At 38.8% G+C, this 20825-nt stretch overlaps 2 protein-coding genes across 5 annotated transcripts; both read left to right on the forward strand.

Moving 5' to 3' along the window:
• Window positions 1-1405: 1405 nt before the first annotated feature.
• LOC115732744 lies at window positions 1406-3491 on the forward strand. Of its 3 annotated transcripts, XM_030663428.2 has the most exons (4): window positions 1415-1543; window positions 1736-1751; window positions 1893-2039; window positions 2179-3491. In XM_030663428.2, the coding sequence occupies exon 4, from the start codon at window positions 2264-2266 to the stop codon at window positions 3161-3163; it is 900 nt and encodes a 299-aa protein (XP_030519288.1). In that variant the 5' UTR covers window positions 1415-1543; window positions 1736-1751; window positions 1893-2039; window positions 2179-2263; the 3' UTR covers window positions 3164-3491. The 3 variants fall into 3 exon arrangements, with proteins under 3 accessions (XP_030519289.1, XP_030519288.1, XP_030519287.1); XM_030663429.2 differs by lacking the exon at window positions 1736-1751 and having other exon boundaries at window positions 1406-1543; XM_030663427.1 differs by lacking the exon at window positions 1415-1543 and having other exon boundaries at window positions 1690-1751.
• Window positions 1851-19357, forward strand: LOC115734242 (protein NDL1-like). Of its 2 annotated transcripts, XM_048280098.1 has the most exons (12): window positions 1851-1858; window positions 14853-14925; window positions 15040-15139; window positions 15519-15616; window positions 15748-15836; window positions 16222-16282; window positions 16380-16466; window positions 16879-16956; window positions 17049-17105; window positions 17642-17697; window positions 18359-18494; window positions 18731-19357. In XM_048280098.1, exons 2-12 carry the CDS (start codon window positions 14860-14862, stop codon window positions 18968-18970), a joined length of 1068 nt encoding a protein of 355 aa, XP_048136055.1. In that variant the 5' UTR covers window positions 1851-1858; window positions 14853-14859; the 3' UTR covers window positions 18971-19357. The 2 variants fall into 2 exon arrangements, with proteins under 2 accessions (XP_048136055.1, XP_048136056.1); XM_048280099.1 differs by lacking the exon at window positions 1851-1858 and having other exon boundaries at window positions 15789-15836.
• Window positions 19358-20825: the final 1468 nt, after the last annotated feature.

Consider the following 20825-nt stretch of genomic DNA (forward strand, 5'->3'; position numbering starts at 1 on the left):
GAAAGGTTCATAAGCGATTTGCCATAAAGTTAATACCATGAAAACCTCCCAAACCGGTACATTTATGATAAATTTATCTCAAACTAATTTTTTGACCACCAAAAATCTCAAACTAGTACACTTATGACAAATTTATCATTCTATTAATTTCCATTAAATTTGACCGTCAAATTGCTAAGTTAGTAATACGTGGCGGTTGACGAATGTACCGGTTTAAGGTTTTCACACTCCATTTAAACATGTGCTTGCCAGTTTGGAATTTTTCATGGAATTAACCAATTTAAGGGAAACTAACGGCGAGTAAATTTATCCCAGGTATACCAATTTAAGATTTTTAGTAGTGAAAAAATTAATTTATGGTAAATTTATTACAAGTATACCAATTTGGGATTCTTTGTAGTTAAAAAGTTAATTTGGGGCTAAATATACCGGTTTTGAATTAATGCCATACATACAATAAGCGTATGATTTTTTTTTTGGCAATCATCTTTTATCATTTGACAATCTTCTCAGCCCTGTCTCTTAAATTACATCTCCTCCAACTATTCAAAACTACGACCAAAAATTATGTCTGACAACATAACGTGGGCCACGTAGCAACTTCAAAAATGGGAGAGTAATTTTATAACTTTTTTCTACCAAGTTTATCCATTTTGTTTGTTAAAAGGAACTTTTTTGAATTCACAAAGCATAGCACTTTTTTAAGGATTTTTTTTTTTCCAACAGAAGACATTTTAATTTTTTTTTGCCAAAAATAAAAAAATATTAAAACAGCATACCTTTCTTAAATTACAGTGTCTTAACTTAATTGCAACCTATTTGCAGGGCATCTGTCCTTAATCCCCCTCCTGGGCAAACTGTTAATGAGGTCGGCATCGTGCTTGCATTTATGCCTCGTTTCTGGGCCCCACTCCTACAGCCCTACTAAGGTTTTGTCTTTATTTTTTTTAATTTATTTGTTTTCCTTTTTCTCCCTTATTTACTGACACCTCATCTCCGAAAATAAAAAAAATAATTAATTTTTTTAAAAAAAGAAACTCATAATGAATGAACACCCAAATCAAGTTTCATGGCAGCAGCAGCTCTTCATGTGCCTCCCATAATAACTTTAACGTTTAACCTCCGCTAGTCCCACGTTATTAATTGTCTCCGTTACGCTTCAAGCCCCCCCACCCCTCCTGTCTCTCTCTCTCTCTCTCTCTCTCTCTAGGAGCAGCAGCAGAGAGACTGCTTGTGACTCGGGCTTCTCTCTTCTCTGTTTGCATGTGGGCGTCTGCCAGGTGAAAAGCAAAGTCCATGATGGAGAAAGTGAATAAGAGAATATAACAGAGAGAGAGAGAGAGAGAGAGAGAGATTTTGTTGTTTTGTTTATGCTTTTGCTTTTCTCAGTGAAGAGCGATCTTTAGAAACAAAGAAAAGACCAGTCTTTCCAGCAATTCCAGTTGCCATATACCCGTAAACGATTCTTCCGTTCTCTCTCTGTCTCTCTGTCTCTCTGCCTTTCACGTCCGTTGGATGATTGCAGCTGTCGCTATTTCGACGGGTATATAATTTTTCCCAATTTTTTCTTTGCTGTGCATTCTAGCTTCATGCGACTTTCGGTTCCCTTCGTGTTGTTTTCCGCTTGGTGTTTCAAATTTAAATTTTTTTTTTCTTTGGGGTCTTTCTTCTTCTTTTTCCATCTGGTGAAAAATGGTTGTTTTTCTTCTTTCTTCTTTTTTTCTTCGTTGGCAAGTTTTATTGACAGTGAAGTGAGTCCACTTTTTGTCTGCCTCCCCACTCCTCTCTCTCCCTCTAATTTATTTCCCCCACTCTCTAACATTCCCTAAATTTGTCCTTAATCGAGACGTGCGCTCTTGTTTTGCTCTCGGTTGAACCTCTTTCTTCTTTAGATCGATGGATGGATGGATGGACGGGTGATGGGAGACATGCATCAGAGACCCTGTGGAATTGCAGATCGACCCGCGAGTCTTTGACCGGATAATGTCCGAGCATTCGTTGGATGAGTTTCTGGGACCGTCTCTCTGACCAAATTTGAGGTGAGAGTGACCTCGTCTTCTAGCTCTTTGTTCAATCGTCTTCGGTTGCCCTTGCCGATGGTATCTGAGATCTGTTCTCTTATTTTTTTTTGGTGCTTTGTCCGGTCTTCTTGTTCGTTGTTGTGTTGGATGCAAAAAGAAAGACATCGGGTGATTGTGGAAAAGCGCAAGAGGGATTCTGAAATTACTGAATCGTGAAGTGTTCTCCGCTTTTCTATGCCAAAATGAGGGATTTCCCTTCTTGTTTTGGTGAAAATGGAGTACAAGTTGCCGATTCTTCATCTTCAAACGCCGCGAGGAATGCGCAGAATTTAGTCACTCGGGTTTACCAGTGCCGATTACGCGGTCGCTCTTGTTTAATCACCATTACATGGAGTAAGCACATGATGGGTCAAGGCCTGAGTGTTGGGATTGACGATTCCTCGAATCAGTGCTTGTGTAAGGTGGACATAAAGCCTTGGTTGTTCTCTAAGAAAAAAGGGTCCAAGAGTTTAGAAGCTTATTCTAGTAAAATCGACATATATTGGGATCTTTCCTCGGCGAAATTTGGATCTGGGCCCGAACCATTGGAGGGGTTCTATGTGGGTGTCGTCGTGGATCGGCAAATGATCTTGCTTTTGGGGGATTTGAGGAAAGAAGCTCTCAAGAAGACTAATGCTGTTGCGGTGCCTTCAAATGCTTATTGTCTTGCGAAGAGAGAGCACGTTTTTGGTAAGAAACTGTTTGTCACGAAGGCGCAGTTCTGTGATAATGGTCAAACTCATGATTTGGTAATCGAATGCGACACAAGCGGTGTAAATGACCCATGTCTTGTGATTCGCGTAGATAGTAAGACCGTGATGCAGGTGAAGCGACTGCGGTGGAAGTTTCGGGGGAATCAAACCATTTTGGTTGATGGTTTAGCAGTGGAAGTTTTCTGGGATGTTCATAATTGGCTGTTCAATCCGTCTAGTGGAAATGCTGTTTTCATGTTCAAGACATGCCTATCAGCGGAGAAGTTGTGGAATAGCCAGCCCTTCTCTGAGCCGAATGCGTTGCAGTGGTCCTTCTCGCAAAGATTTTTAGACTCAAAGTCTCAAGGCCTTGGCTTCTCGCTGATTTTGCACGCGTGGAAGAATGAGTAGATAGGTTGAGGAATTCCTCTCGGAATACTGACAAAAGGAGCTTCTGAAGAGTTGTTTTTGCCCCACTCTTATCAATTATGTGATTGAATTACACTTTAATTTTATTGAAATGGGTCCATATTTTCTCTCTTTTGTTCTTTTTTTTTTCCCCTTTTTTATCCAGTCTCTTTTCTCCCGTTGCTATTTTTTCCCTTTCGTGTGAGTACTCAAAAGTTACTCAAGCAATTTAAATAGTTTAGAGGAAGTTTACTTGTTTGGAGTTGTCTGTATATTCCTTAAGTACTTTGGAAACCTTTGTATAATCTATGAACCTTTAAGTTTCCTTGCAGAAGTACTACGGTAATAGTTACCATTCTCTTCCCTTGATAGCACACAACAAAATCAGTAAGTGCTACCTCAACAAACTCAATATACACATTAGCTTTAAAGCAAACTCAGAGCTTACTTCCTCCTTTTTTGTTTTGTGGAAATTATAAGCCCCAGGGCTATCCTGGCAATCCTAGTGATTTTTGCAGCAACAGTACCTGAGCGTGCATAGAGAATTACATAAACATGCCTGTGGAATTGAAGGGTCTGTGCAGTGTGTTAGATGTTTCGGACACATTAAGACTAGTTGCACTGCACTATATTACTATTACAGAACATCATACGAAATCGATCAACACTTTGTTACTCTCTTATATTATTAGCATGTCATCTACTATATGTTGTTGCATAGTACGGCGTGGAAATGTCGTGTTGTAGGGAAGAGGCTTCTTTTGTTGTATAAAGCAGATTATCCTATTTCCATAGAAGTGTCTCTCTTGCTCTTTTCACCTCACTGAAGCACAATATAGCTTCCGTAATGGTGATAGTCCTCCAACTTTGTCGAGTAGAAGGCGTTCAGTTAAGTTTCCAGAAGCAGAACTCTGATACCAGAGTGGTGATTCATTTGGTAATTGCTCCATCTGCATCAATACTGATATTGGCTTATTGATCTATGTTATTTGCGGAATCTCTGTAAGTTCATCTTGTTCTTCCTTGAGTAGGGTGGTTTTCTTGTGCCATGCTATGTTAGATTTTAAATCTCCTACATTTGTTTGGAAAACTTCGATGTACCTGTGAGGTGAGGGCATTTGTCGCAGGGAGCTCCAAAAGTCAATTGGCAAAATGCAACTTCACTAAATGGTACGTGCAGTTTATAATTGACTCAGTTTGCTGAACATGTTAGTGGTTGAATTGCCATTACGACAGAGGAGGTTGGATTATGTTTCTGCCTCGATAAAGGTTTTCTGAATGATCAATTCTCTGGGCAAATTGTGCTACTAGTTTGTGACTCTGGAATACAAAGTTGTGTACATATTTCTCAACCTTGGTCATGTGTGTTGGGAGTATTGAGAATGGAATGCTGTCTGTGTCGTGTTCCACTGTGTTGTCTGTTCGGTTGATAGCTACCTGATGAAATTCTTTCCTGCACTGGTCCTAACCATCAGATCAGTTGGTCCCACATGGGAGGCACCTGATCAGATGGCTTAGATTCATCGCATCCAGGGAGACTGTCCAGGTCCACCCAAGGGGGACTGTCTCATTTAGTAGGGACGGGTAAATTTGGAATATCCTGTCAGTTTTGTCTGTTAAGTACCATGGCTAGTCGTCATAATTTTCCAGCTGAAGTCCTTTCTCTTGATGGAAATCCTTATGTTCTTTTTCCATGTTCTCTTTCTCCAACCATTTGTCAAACCTAATCTTTTGCCTTTTTTCCCCTCCTTACCAACGTTGATTGCACACTTTGAAAAGTTTGAATCCCCTCTCTGTATTCATTCTGGTATTGTGGTGCATGCTTACCGTGGCTGCTTGCGCCTGGTCAGAACTGTAGCCCTACTCATAGTTTTACATGTCTATGATTATGAGCTGAACGTCATCTGTCTATTTGTTGAACTCTCTTTCCGAATGATATGCCATATTTGCCTGGGGGGGAAAGTAAGGCCAGTTGTTATTATTCTTCATGTTATTTGTTGTTGAGGACATGACGTCATCTGTAATCCAAATTCTGGTCGTCTTGTTTGGTGCATCACGATTCTCGGGTCCATCTTGCTGGCACTGCGGTGATATGTTTGTTGCAGAACCAAAAAAGACTGTCATGTTACTGTCTGCTTCAGGTGGATGTACTTAATCAATCTATGAACAAATCCTCATAGCCCCACCTCTGGTTTAATGTTGGAAGCACCGATGTGTGGGGTCGGGCCTGGAACTGGACGGCTCGGCCGGATTTTGGGTTTGCTTGTTGTGATTCTTGACTGTTAACTGCATTCCTCAGTGAACTTTCTCGGGTTCCTGATGCTGAATCACAATGAGGAAAGAAAGGGAGCTCTTTCATCTTGCTTGGGGGATCAATGTAGTTTCAGAGATTGTTGGAACCTCAGAACACCTTCTTGTCCTGTTGAAGCTGGTCCGCCGAGACTTTTGGTCATAATGGAGTGTAGAGATGTCTTGAACGTCTCAAAGCCAGCTCTGGCATCTGGTTGATTAAGGATTAAGATACAATACATTAAAGAGGAGGGTGCAAGACAAAGACATTGCATGGGTCGGTCCTTTTTTTTTTTTTTTTTTTTTGAACTCCTCTTTTTGTTTTATTTAATGAAAAGACAAATTTACACGACAGAGGAAAATAGAAAAGTAAAATAAAAAATAAAAAGGCGAAGCCCTTTTCCATGTGAGGTCAACATAGGGGCAGTGGCCTCGAGATTGGGGGAAGAAGAAAACGGAATTGGCAGCCTGCGGTTCTTTGGTCCCCTGCCCACATTCCGAAATCCGGGCACGGACAAAGAAGTAAAATTCCCCTCATTAATGAGCCAATAATCCCAAAAAAAAAAAAACAATACCATTGTTAAAAAGAAACCATTTTTAGATCCCTATGCTACCTAATTAATGACTCGAAAAAAAAACCCATTTATTACACGTGTAATGGTACGTGAATTTTGTAATTTGATCTCGGATCTCACATTGATCACTTGCACTTAAAAGGGTGTGTGAAATGGGCCAAATAGATATGTGTGTATATATATAAGATTATTTGGATTTGGACAATGAGGCTCTGTATGGTAACACTCCCTGGAAAGTGTTTCTGTTCCGAAAGTGTTCCCGGAACACTTTCGGAACGGAAACGCGTATGATAAAAAAATGTTCCAAAAGTGTTCCGGAGAACATTTTTGAAAAAAAGAACACTTTTGAAGCAAAATTAAGGAACAAAAAAAACTTGTTTCTTGTTCTTCGGAACACTTTTTGGAAACAACTCGAGGGTAAGCTTGTGCAAGCCACCATAGCCCACCATCGTCCGTGAGGAGTTGACGCGGCCGCCCGTTGCCGGTCGCTTGCCGCCGCCGGTTGCCGGCCGGCCGCCACCGCCGCAGCCGCAGCCGTGGGTCGCCGCCACCGCCGGTCGCCGGCCTCCGCCCTTGCCGGCCGGCCGGTTGCCGGTTGCAAATCCTTCCTTTTGGTAAAAAAAGCGTTTTTTTTTTTTACTTGCCAAATGCGTTTCTGTTCTTGAAAATCGTAGCCGGGAACAGAAACACAAAAAAATGTTTCTGTTCTAAATATGTTCCTAGGAACAGGAACGTTACCATACTGACTCTGAATGTCTCACCATTCTCTCTCTCTCTCTCGACTTTGTCCATGTCTTGAAATGGGTTAATATTATTAAAAATCTCAAATCAGTATGTACCCTCATAACATATTTATTCTAAACTAATTCCAATCTCACCAAAAAATCCGAAGTCGGTAGCTCCCAACACATTTGCCTTAGATCAATTTAAGCATGATGAAAAATCAAATTTATTCCCCCGATTCAAATTTACCTTCCGTTGTCGGTTTGAGGTCTAAGGTAGGGTTTATTTTTGAATCTAGAGTATCAATTTGTGATTTTTCATGAGGAAAAAAAATGAATTTTTGGTAATAAGATATAGTTGTTAGTGAGAGGAAATCAAGTTTAGAATAGCATATACTTATGTCGATGAGAAAAAATCTAACCCAAATTGTGAATATCCCAAACATCGATTTTCGTGTAAATTCCGATACATCTCGCGGCTATAGAATATTATTTAATGAGTCTAAAGAATAACGCAAAGCGCGTGGCTTAGCATGTGCGACCAAATGCTCGTGTGACGTCGCGATCGGGTTGGGGTAATCCATATGACACGTGTCGCGCAGGTGGAGACTCATGAGCTGCGATTAAGCTGATCGTAGCCGTGGGTTTTGGTCCGCGTGGGTCACGGGATGGGCCCTGTCTGGCCCAAATGCGGCGGGCCTAGCTAGCTACAGCCGACCCTGCAGTGGCAGAACTGATATTCCTCGCGCATTCCCAGGCAAATGTAAATTGTCGGGGGTTTGAAATTAATAATTCTCAGCCAATTAATTGGTTTAAATATTTAATTTTTGGCTGACGCCTTGGGCTCGAGCCTCGGGCAAAAGAGGAATTAGAGCTAATTGCGCTAGTCTTATGATTTTTAAGCCGTGATTAGCGTCTGTGTAGACACACACACACACACACACACATATATATATATATATATATTATACCACACTATTGTGCAAGAAAGAGGTATTTTGAATTTCTTAAATCACTTCGAAAAATCAAGTTATTGTAAAAACTTGAATTGATTTTAAATGAATCCGTACACCTTTTTCGTCATTTATAGCTTAAAAAGCAAAAATAGTCATTAATAGCGACTCCCAATTACTTTTCAAGGCTCAATACAAAAAAAAAAAAAAACCTAACTTTAGAATATGTCCTAATTATATCCAAAATATTTTTATCTCTTAAAAAACCATCAACTTTAGCATATATCTTAATTACGTCTAAAATATTTTTTGCCTAGTAAAAAACTCCAAACTTTTACTTTTGTACTAATTCTATTAACCTAATACCCAGAAAAACATCAACTTTAGCATTTGTCACAATTAATAAAAAAAATTATCTCATAAAAACTTCTCAACTTTTACTTTTGTCCCAATTCTACCACTATTAGCCTTCCATCCATAATCACCTTTAATTAATCTTACATGACATTTACATGTTGTTAATGAATTACACCTCAATAAACTTGACTTGAAAAAAAAAAAACCTCAACTTCTTTTATGTTGTCTGCTTCCCCTACACAATATCAAGAGATATGAAGCCACTCAAGATGGCGCATTTCGGATTCTCCATTGCAATCAATAGCCCAAACAATGATTAGACTTGAAGATCTAATTATTTAGATGAACGATATCAAATCTTATCATCTATGAAACCTGTTATCTTCGAATTTCGAAAATTCATTTGTAAGTTCGGTGAGAAAATTTGAATCACGTAGGATTAACTAATGATGATTATGGACGGAAGGCCGATAAGAGTGGAATTGGGACAAAAATAAAAGTTGATGATTTTTTACTAAATAAAAAAATGGATATAATTAGAATATATGCTAAAGTTGGTTTTTTTTTTTTTTTAGTATTAGGCTGGTAGAATTAGAACAGAATTAAAAATTTGAGATTTCTTACGAGACAAATTTTTTCTTTTTATATAATTGAGGCAAACGCTAAAAGTTAGGGTTTTTTTAGGCCTACTTTTCACTGTCTAAATATAGTGTAAATACAAAAGGTAACTATATCTTTTTAACGAAGAAACTTATTCTTTGAAATATTTTAATAAGCACCATTAGCCCAATGCAGCGTAAATAGTGCGCTGGTCTCTCTTTTTTTCATTTCTCGTGAGGTGTTTCTTAAATATGATTGGTTTATATGTAAATATACTTTTTAAGCATTTAATGAAGTTGTAATTACACGTATATCTTGAGCAAAGTATATTCATTAGAAAACACAAAATCTCTTTTATTTTGTCACTCAATAAGTAAATTGAAAACGTTTAAAAACAAATTTGAAATTAAGCACTTCTCCCCGGGTGAAAGGTGTAATTAGACAAACTATCGAATTGTCACGAATCACCCTTTTCAATATTCGTCAATTCCGATGGTATTTGGTTCGAGCACAAACCAACTTGAGTTTCTAAAGTCGTAAGTTTGGTAAAGTATCTTGTAAGGTCAAACTCGCTTCAAATATCATAAAGTAAACTTCCACTCAAAGCTTCGACCAAAAATAAAAAATAAAAACTTCCACTTAAGCTCCAATATTCAAGTACAAAATTAAGTGGTATAAATATGCTTAAAATTTTCATATATTTCGCGAAAATAAATAATTTAAAAAATATTTTCATAAAAATAATCATTCGTATCGTTTGAGATGACTCGTCAACAAAAAATGATGTTATTATTGATAGCAGATTGTATCTTTATTTTTATAAGCGACCCAAGTAATCATTTTTAGAAAAATTTCTCCAAAAATTAAAAAAAATTCGCGAAACAAATACGCAGTAAGGCTTCGTTTGTTTTGCAAAAAATGAAAATGATTTAGAAAACTTTTTCCAAAAAAATGATCGTTCATATTGCTTACAAAGATGAACGAACAAGCTGATGTTTAGACACAATTTGCTATCGGTAACGAAAATATTTTTTATTGGCTAATTATTTCGAGCGATACATGCGATCATTTTTAGGATAATATTTTTCAAATCGCTTATTTTCCGTGAAACAAATGAATTATGAGTAGAAAATATTTATAAGAATCTTCCAACATTTTACTAAAGCGACACATTTCTCAAGTGCTTTCGTTTGCAAAGGGAAACAGAAAACAAGAAAATTGAATAACTCTTTACCAATTAAACAACTTTTTTTTTTTTTTGTTGAAAAAGTAAACAACCAAGTGAGTTTTACATGATTATTTGGCGAAATGATTGAAACCCGTATGATTGCCAAATCCAGTTTGTCGCGAATCATAAAAGAAATCGGGTTGTCTACTTTTTTTGAGTGTCTCCCCATTCATCCGGGCCTCACGAGCATAAATGAGGGGAAAGGAGCGGAATAAGACTCGATGTCTTTTGGGGTAAAATTTATTTTGTGAGCCAGTTATATCAATCATTATACCCACTCATGGATGGCTCGATTGGTTAGGGCGTACTTAAAATTGTGTGATTAGACGCATTAGTCCCGGGTTCGATTCCTCAGCTGAGCACTTGTAATTTAAGTGGGGGGCCATGGCGGTAGGTTGCTGTGCTAGTCTCTCCCGATGAATAATCGAGATGCGCGCAAGCCGGCCCGAATACCTCGATTATAAAAAAAATAAAACACAAACTTTTATCCTTTAGATAATTTTGGCACAAATTATCAATTATTTCCATGAAGGACTTATGCTTATATGACGTGATGATGTTGGCTATGTTTTTTTTTTTTTTTTTTTATTAGAGGAAATTTCCACTGGTGAGCACCCGTGATTTAAGTGGAGGGCTATAGCGGTAGGTTGCTGCTCTAGTTTCTCCCGAGAAATAATCGAAATGCGTGCAAGTCGGCCCGGACACCTTGAGTATAAAAAAAAAAACACAAACTTTTATCCTTTAGATAATTTTGGCACAAATTATCAATTATTTCCATGAAGGACTTGTGCTTATATGATGTGATGATGTTGGCTATGTTTTTTGTTTTTTTTTTTTTTTCGATTAGAGGAAATTTCCATCAGCTACGCCTTCAATTGGTGGGTTACATGTTATGAACATCACCAACATGCAAACTCAGTTAAAATCAAATGTGGTTGATATTCGTAGTTATAGCTTGCCAGCCAAAAGATTGATAGGGGGATGATATGACCCCCCAATGCTAATATAGAAATTTGGCTCCCAAATGTCAATCCGTCAATGACATAACATCCATAGTGAAAATATCGTCATTTTTATTAAGCTTTGCAATGGCGTCAACGGGAAGCAATAGCAACTTGAGGCTAAATCAGCTAAATGATGCTACGTTTCAATCTTATGGCTATCGGATAACATGGTCGGTGTCCAAGAGAACGCTCTTTAATTTGCTTACATTATCAGCCTGTGGACATATAAATACCATTAGTGGGCGATTTAACATCACTCGTGGATAGCCAAGGTCATGGAGATAAAAATCATCCAACGGGCATAAGCACATTCTTTTTCGGGGAAGTTGAAAAGGCTTTGCAATAGTGAATCACCATGCTTATGCATTCTCTTCGAAACATTTTCAATAGCTTAAATTCGCATGTCTTCGATAATCAAACGGTGTGTGTAGGACATGCGACTAGACTATATGCGACTGTCTTATTCGGGCGCTGACTAATTGGGTGCTCACTTTGATAACAGAAAAAGCAAAAGACATTTTTTTTGAAAGATCGAGTCATTGCATCACGAATGCAGAAATAGATTCACAAAACCGGAGTCTTGCTTTCCAAGGCATCGGATCCAACAAAAAAGACCCGATCCACGAAAATGAGATGGCGTCACCCATCTGAGTTGGCGCATCGAAAGCAAAAGTGGGGATTCTAGGGTACATTACTTTTGCTGCTGGTCCAGGTGGCGTACAGCTGTATTATGCCTTCGCCAAATTACCCAAATGCCCCTTCCTCCACCCCTTTATTACACCCGAACTAGACCCGATGACATGGGTTATAAACTCATTTTGGTTTGTTAAAAGTAGGTTTATAGCAGACCACTCAGAAACTGTTTTTTGGACTTTTTCCTTCGGACAAAAGTCCAAAAAATTTCATATTTGTTGCGATTTGTTCCAAAGGAAAAGTCTAAGAAAAGAGTTTCTAAGGGTGCGCATGAAAACACTTTTCTATGAGAAATTAACTTCCGATCAGAAGTTGATTTCTCTACTTCTCCTCAAAAGTAGAAGTTGATTTTTCTACTTCTGCTTCGGATTAACTTCTGATCAGAAAAATTCGTTTGATAATTATTGAAAATTTATATTTTTGAAATATTATTAACAAAATTTTCGGCGGTGATAGTCAACGATGGTGGTGGTCGGCGGCGGCGGCAGCTGTGGTCGGCGGTCGGCGGTCACAGCAACGGTGGTTGGCGGCGGTCGGCCGCGGCTGCTGTGGTTGGCGGCGGTCGGCCGCTGCTGCTGTGGTTGGCGGTTGGCATCCACAAGAACGATGGTCGGCGAAGGCGGATGTGGTCCAAAAAGTGATTCTGGAGCCGATAAGTTAAAATTTTTTACTTCTCAAAATTGGCCAAAAATCTTGTCATAAGTGAAAAATTTAACTAGAAGTGAAAATCCTACTAGAAGTCAATTTTTTTACCAAATGAATTTCTACTTCGATCAGGTTTTTATCAAATACATTTATCTACTAGATGGGCTTCCGACGGATAAATGTAATTTTTGAAGTGTTTTCATGCGCAACCGAAGTGGTCTGCTATAAACCTACTTTTAACCCACTAAACTAAAATGGGAAAGACTCATTTCTTTCACGGTCATGGGAAATAAAAGTTGAAGATGCTCAGACACAGCTAGAACCAATGTACTTGGTTGAAGAGACGCAACACAACGGTCATCATGCGTCGTTGTTTCAATCTCTTTGCCAATGATACGTGAAAATCGTTGGATAACTTGAGAATACATACATGAGACAATCGTTCGCAACCGCCAGGCAACAGTTATCACACCATCAGTATAAATATCATCAGTCATCCAACGAGAAACCTCCCGAACAAATCAAATGTTACCTTTCAATTATCTTTACCTTTCATGCACTGCACTATAAATGTCTCTACTTGTAGCTTTCTGATTTTCGTCGTCGACTCAAACTCCGGCGTTTATCTTTATCCATGGTCTTCCGTTGTCGAGTCAAACCCCGATGTGATACTATTGCTTCCTCAAGCTTTATCGTCGAGTCTAACTTCAACGAAGTTTGTTTATGTAGGTTCTTTTGCACTTCCCAAATATTTCGGTCGAGTCAAACTTCGGTTTAGTCCTGTTTGGAGACGAAATTGTTGATTACCTTATATATATAAATTATTCCTATCCGGAATTGCCATGGAACCCTTTAACACATTTAAACACCCGACAACTACTTTTGGTAAAAAATATTTCGTTGCTCAAACAATTTCGACGAAATTTGATCGGATGGATTGAATTGAAAAAGAGAAAAATTATTAAAGATATCCCAGAGTTGCCACCATCAAAGAAACAATTGCAAATCATAATAGACGGAGGCGGGCGGGCGGCGGGCGGGCGGGTGACCGGCGATTGGACTTTTAATTTGTTATGTACAAGAAAGAAAAAAAAAGAAAAATAAATATTACAAATTAAAAATACATATAAAATATAAAAATTACGCGAGAGTCACATGAATATAAATGGGTTGACTCAACTAATAATTTTTATAAACTAAGTGGATTGTAAATGAGTTAAAATATGGGTTTGTCTTTAAACCCATTTATAACCCACATATAATTCAGTTTACTAATCAAACCTATTAACAATCCATTTATTAAAGCTCGACTAACTCATATTTAACCTATCTTATTAAATACGTGTTTTGAACCTATTTTGACACGGCTATGCAGAGTCACAAATAGACCCTAAAAAATATAAATTAAATATTTTTTAAATTATTTATTTATGTGAGGGCTGGGGGGAATATCCAAGGTGAGGCTCAAATATATTGCTGAGGGTTGGGAAATTGTCGGCGCACATGTAACACTTTTGGAAATGAATTTTTACTCTAGAAGTGCTTCTAAAATAGAAATCCGTTTGGCGAGTATAACTTCCGAGCGGAAATCCATTTGGATGCGCAACATTACCCTTCTACTTTTGAAGCAAATTTCTACTTTTGAAGTTTTTTTTAAGCTAATTCCAGAAGTTAAAAAAGGTTATTTTTCTAGCAAAAGTAGAAAACCACTCAACATCAATATCTCTTTCACTTCAGCCTCTTTTCATTTTCAGCCCCTTTCTCTCCCAACCACGCCTCCACCGTCGCCGTCCACCGCCGACTTTCTCCGGCCGCCGCAACCTGCGGGGCCCACTACCGTGCACGCCGATCATTGTGGCCGGTGACCAGCTGAAACCAAAAGGGAAAAAATTAAAAAGAAAAAAGATAAATTAATAAAAAATTGATAAATTAATAAAAAAATTGAACTTAAAAAAAATAAAAAGTGAAAAGAAAAAATAGAAAAAATTTATTAAAAAGTGTCCACGAAGGAAAATTAAATTCGATTTTTCATACCAAATAACCAAAAAAATATTTTTTTATAGTTTAGCCAAATACCGAAGAGTATTATTATTTTTTTGAAAAATAACTTTTTGAAAAATATGAAAAAGACGGAGCGGTGATGTTCAAAGTTTCTAACTGATTTTTGCGTTTGAAATTTTCTCGATTATTTCCTCCATTTTTTCCACGCCTGTCCCAATCAGCGATTACCCTCAAAGACAGCGACCGCTCGCCCCAAACTACCCCCGACTGACCGTTCGTTCGGCCCCCCAACGGTCACTTCGGTTTTAACTGAAACAGGCAAAAACCCAGGCGGGGACCATCAATCTCGAAGGGAGGACAGAACCGTAATTTCGCATCCAGTCGGGGGGACCTCCCTCTCGTTATTTCTCCCTCCGCGCGAGGGTATTAACGTCATATCGCCTCCGCCTCCATCGGGGAGAAGGAGGAGGAGAAGTAGTAGGAGAGAACACTTCGACAGTGGAAGGGAAAGACACAGACATTTTCACATTTCCACATTTTCAAGCTTCGTTCTGGTTGTTCGATTGCGTGACTGATCGATATCTTGATTAGAGAGCTTTGCTGCATTTTCTGAGATTCGAGCGAGCCGAGTCATGGCCGAGTCCAGTGACTCAGTGTCCGTCGACGTCGACGCCGACGCCATACCTTTCGAAGGGAAGGTGGGTGAAACAAGCTCGAGTAGCCGAGTTCATCCATTAGTAAAGCTTCGAGCTCTGGACATTGCATTCGCTGTGATTAGTTAACTTTTTTTTTTTTCTCCATTTGGATTTCAGGAACATGCGGTGAAGACGAGCAAAGGTTCGGTTTCTGTGCTTGTTTGTGGTGATCAAGAGAAGCCTGCTCTGATAACGTATCCCGATGTCGCTCTCAACTGTATGTTCTTGCACGTTTGCAGGCGACTTAAGTTGCGGTTTCCGATGGCTTGATGCACGAATTTAACCTAAACTTAGGACTCGTTGATTTTAGTTGCAAAAGTGTGTGTTCAGTTTGAACTCCTTGTCCATTGTTGTTGTGAGTTCTTACATCGTACCTACAATTTGTTTCCGGTTGGAGATGATATTGATTAGAGTTATGTTTGACCGACTGACTTGATAGGCAGAGCTAATAATGTTGAAAAAAGGCATATTGAGCTTTGTGCAGTGCGGGGCTTTACTTGTAAACTATGATTGACTAGATTTATCAGAAGAAATGTTGTGGCCGTGAATCGATGCGGAGACTATTCTTGACTACTGTGTATGTGCACATTGTGCAGATACATCGTGTTTCCAAGGTCTCTTCTTGTGCCCGGATGCTGCTTCTCTGCTGTTGCATAACTTCTGCATTTACCACATCGATGCTCCTGGGCATGAGGTCAGTGTTACTATCGCATATGTGTAAGTACAAATGTCGTGTGTATGTCCCTCTGATTCGCGTTGAATTCCGTATACTTGCTGGTGGTTCTAATAGAGTCTCTATTGGCATTTGATGAAGAGGTATTGCAGTTGGGTGCTGAAGTGATTTCTTCGGACGTTCCAATTCTCAGCGTCGATGACCTTGCAGATCAGGTTGTTGAAGTGCTCAATTTCTTCCGGTACGATAGCATTTGGATTTCTATGTGTTTCTGTTACTCTCCTTATGACATGTATGAGCGTAGATTGACAATGCGTGTGCTGCTTTCCTCTTAAGTCAAAACCTACCCATAGGATAGTTACACCGTACATATGCTTGCTTGAAAAAGATGATGTGTATCTCTATATGATATCATTATTAAGCATTGCTTAGTTGCTGGGCCTGGACCCCAAGAGAGCATATCTAAGTTCAGTTTAGGTCCAAAGTTAACAGCATGGTTTCTGTCAAGTTCCTCGAAAAGTAGCTTAACAGTGGATTCTGAAGTTGGTTTTGTGTAGAGGAGATTTTTGACCTCTCTCACTACCGTCTCCACTTTCTATTTTGCTTGACTCTGACTTTTGTTTCAGGCTGAAGAAAGTTCTGTGCTTAGGTGTAACCGCTGGTGCTTACATCCTGACCCTTTTTGCGGTAAGTAGTGGCATACAATGGCTACTTTGCTGTCTTGTTTTTTATGCCTCCCATAGGCAATTCATACATTGAGATTGCTATTTTCTGAACTTGCCAGGTTAAGTATAAGGAGAGGGTTCTTGGTCTGATTCTTGCTTCCCCAATTTGCAAGGCACCTTCATGGACTGAATGGCTGTATAACAAGGTTCTAGCCTCAACCATCAAGTGTTTCGTGTCTGGATAATATAATACAGGGACTGCAGTAAGAATGAACACTAAAAGATTATTATGCAAGTTTTGAACAAAAGAGGTTTTTGCAACAATTTGGAATATATTCTAGGATTTTGTGTCTTATTTGTCCGTTGTGCAGTTCTAATTCAATATATTCCAATCTGTGAGGTGGCTCATCATTTAATTCTTCATATGCTTCTTTGACAAGAGGTAGCTCAAATGTCAGTTTGTCCTTTTCTTGGAGGAATCACATTTGTTTCCTGATAAAATAATTAACAAGCAATCCTAGTCACATCTTCTGTGGTCGTTGCATTGGAAATAATTAACTTTTCTGCCAAAAGAAAGTTGGGCTTTGAAAGAGTTATCGAAAACTTTATTTGTTGCAGGTGTTGCTGAACCTCTTGTACTTCTATGGCATGTGTGGTCTATCGAAGGAGTTGCTTCTCCAGCGGTACTTCAGTAAGGTATTCTTACGCCTTGTTAGTGTGTGAAACAATGGATAGCTGCCTATGCAAGTTATTGTTTCCATCTAAGCAACTTTACGATACTCAAATAGGAAATTCGCTGCAGCATGCACGGTTCAGAATCTAATGTGGTTCAAACATGCCGAAAGGTAAGCAATTTCTAGTCAGATGCATGTTCTTGAGAACCGATCAGTTCATCTCAGTCCTTGTTACAAAAATACTTTTTCTGTCAACTTGTTGATCGATACAAATCTTACTTATGAAACAAAAATCCTGAGATAAGTCTATCGCAACTTGAGTTTTGAATCTGGGAATGCAGCAAAGAAGATCAATGAATATGCTGGAATGAAGCTAAATGCCTGAAAAGTTTGTTGTGCAGCCGTACTTACTTCTCACAGAGCCTTATGTGAATCTTCGGGTGCAGGTTTTATTTCTCGAGTAAATCCCGTGTACGCCATAAGTTGGACTTGTAACAGGCTTAGTACCCATGCATTCATTTTGTTTATGAATAAAAATCTTAATTGTCCAAAGCACGAAGTTACTTTGGAGATTAGGAACTCACTGTTGTCAGTATATTCTGTAGCGGGATTTATTTGACTGACTCTCAGTTTATATTTGGTTGGCAATTCAACACTTAGATTTTGATACGTGACTGAGATGTACTCAATCTTTTATGTGCCTGCAGTTGCTGGATGAAAGACAGAGTCTGAATGTCATGCGCTTTCTTGAGGCCATGAATAGGTAAACATGGTGGAGTAATAAACTAGTGGTCAATGTATCCAAACATAATCTATATGGGACTACTATATTTTTGTGTTGCAAGTAGCTGGTGTTTGTAGTGCATGTGACCAAAATTAAATGCACTTTAGATTAGGAGTTTCTTGTCGAACTAGTAGCTTATAACAATGTTATTGTTTGAATCAGAACCTGTGTTTAGATGTAGAACAGTGATTGATCTAGAATCTCTGATGACATGAAACTGCCTAGAGCAAAATCATCAGGACTATAACAAGTTACTTTTGAACATGATAGTCAATCTTCTGCATACGATAATATTAGGTACTTTGGCAATCTGTATCTTTCAGTTTGCAACTTTTCTGTTGACCCAAAGCACCGTATGAGGCATAATCTGGATATATGCTTGGAGACACAGAACAATGTGAAATGAAATTTGAGCTATAACCGAGTCACCATGTTCCACAACCAGACTTAAATTACAATGATCGTCTTTGTTCCCATGCTATGAGTCATAACAGGCCTGCGGTCCGGATAACTTCGGCAGATTGATTGATCTGTGGTTGCAATGTATCTTTGTACATTAGAATGGGCCACAAATACTAATTCGGAAAAGTACATTTTTTTTCTGAGTCCCATCATCTCTCATCCCCGTGTTCATTTTCAGGAGGCATGATCTGACAGACAGCTTGAAAAATTTGCACTGCAAGACACTCATTTTTGTGGGTGAGAGCAGTCCATTCCATGCTGAATCAACGTACATGGGTGCTAAAATGGACAGGAAAGTCTGTGCTCTTGTTGAGGTAGTCTTCTCACATCATTACCTCTTTCACATTGTCTTTGTATCAAAGGTTAACTATTGATTTAGATAGGATCAAAGGTTTTACAAAGTTGGTAAATGATCATAGCATATCTTAGTGATGTACAAAAGTGAGACCAGCTGGGAGGAGCCAGCTTGAAACTCTTGGCTTTTGCTTCTTCTGATGGTTAGATCAGCTCTCACCAACTTCCTCTGAAGATTATCTTCTCATTTTGGCAGGTTCAGGCATGTGGTTCCTTGGTGACAGAAGAGCATCCTTATGCAATGTTAATCCCGATCGAGTTCTTTCTTATGGGATTCGGCTACTATAGACCACCATATTTTACATGTTCTCCGAAGAATGAATCAAGTCCCACTAGCCCCTCAAGCCGTTCTTGCATAGCCCCGGAACTTTTGTCACCTGAGAGTCTGGGGATAAAGCTCAAGCCGATCAAGACGCGTGTAGCTATCGAGGTCTGATGGAGAGGAAAAAAGAAAAAGGAAGATGTTTCCATCAAAACATTGCTCGGAGTGGCTCACACGTGCCAGTAAGGGCAGTTCACAGGAAGATTGTAGCTTAGCCTTCTAACTATTTGTTGCAGCATGTCTCGGTGCTTAGGTTCCTCGGGGGATGAATATTCTTTCATTTTGTCCATACTCAGCGAAAATTTGTTACAACCATTCTTCGACATCTCATGTAAATACAGAATTAGTTGTATTTGTAGCACAACAACATTCATTTAGGTGTTGAATATGTGTACCGACAGTGACAGACAAACATCTTGTACACTTCTACGTTTAAGGATCATTTTTTATGCGGTACGTTCGAAGGGTTCTTTCTTCATATGATACATAAACGGTCAAGCATATGTCGGTTCCCCATCCAAGTATTTATGTGCATGCCTTCTTGATTCCAACCCCACTTATGTAGAAAAAGCAAACTCCCTTGGGGTACAGTAGCAGAATCCATGTTCTAATGGCTGTACCATTAATGTGTCTAGCGTCACATACTGGCCTCCGAATGTGTCATTTGATCTGTGTCCTTTTGGGATCTAGCACATGTATGTCAAGGTTAGATCATCGTAAGTGATTCAAGAGCATGGGCCGTGATGGTACGGCGGCAATCTAACCGGCTAGATAGTCCGGTGACTCGAGACTAAGATAGCTAGCATGGTGGTCGTGTTGTCTCCGACCTAGCTCGAGTCATACATTGTTAAGTCCACTGTCAGCGTCGCAAAAATTTGCACATTTATCTTTAAACGAGAGACGTGCGTGTTCAAAATTAATTGTGTAAGTCAATTCCTTCACTTGTCAATATTTCAAGACTTGATGCTTGTGTTTTGTCTGTATCTTTTATTGTCCCGTTAAACCCATTTACAAATCTGCCACATTTTATCCACATACTAAATTTCCAAATCATTTGACTAAAAAATAAAAATCTAAATCACAATCTGTTTTAATATATTCATTATTACTTTTTTTTTTTTGAAGATTCAATCAGCGTCTCTCCCGGACCCTGAGAAGCCCACAAGTCAAAGACTCAGAGCCCTAAAAGCTCGTCATATTTGGTTAGATTCAACAAATTTATATGATCTATAAATTAGATGTTACAGCTATTAATTACCATCAGACAACTATTGCTTGTAGTTTGATGTTGATGGTATATCCGGTTATCTTTTTATACGATGAACATAATTTCTGAAATTCTTCTCGCTATGCCAAGATATAGCTTCAATTACATCTCCTCTCCTCCGAAATTGATCCTTAATTAATCGTCCTTAATTAATCATGCTGCGATGAGGAAACCAAAAGGCGATCCTTACCGAAAATGCGATTTCTATGAGCCACGAAAACATCTTATCAAGAAATTTGTGGTGGAAATACAAAATAAAGAGCATAAATTAGATGACACCTATATAGTTCCTTCAAAACCCTAATTCTGATGGACCGTGAGAAGACGCATTTGTCTACTCAATTGTCAACACCAAGGTCGCAAATACCCGTAATTTTGCATGTATTTTTACGCGTAAAATTCTACGGTTTATAATACATATACACGAGGGAGAGAGAGAGCAAGGGAAAATCTACATGAAATTTCCAAAGGAATTTATTAAAGAGCTACTACATCAAGCCATCAGCAACATGACCGATACTCATGTGGCTCAAACTTTAAAATTGTACATCTAGATATAATTTCAAAAGCAAGATCGCTTTATATATCCCTTCCATGAAGAAAGAACTTTCTTTGCCGCTGTGCCACAACGCTGAAGACCTTCGCAACCCTAAGATCTCGCCGCATTCTTCCTTGCTTCTGCATAAAGGACGTATTTCAACA

This window comes from Rhodamnia argentea, chromosome 6, assembly GCF_020921035.1.
Source record: "Rhodamnia argentea isolate NSW1041297 chromosome 6, ASM2092103v1, whole genome shotgun sequence".
Classification (NCBI taxonomy): domain Eukaryota; kingdom Viridiplantae; phylum Streptophyta; class Magnoliopsida; order Myrtales; family Myrtaceae; genus Rhodamnia; species Rhodamnia argentea.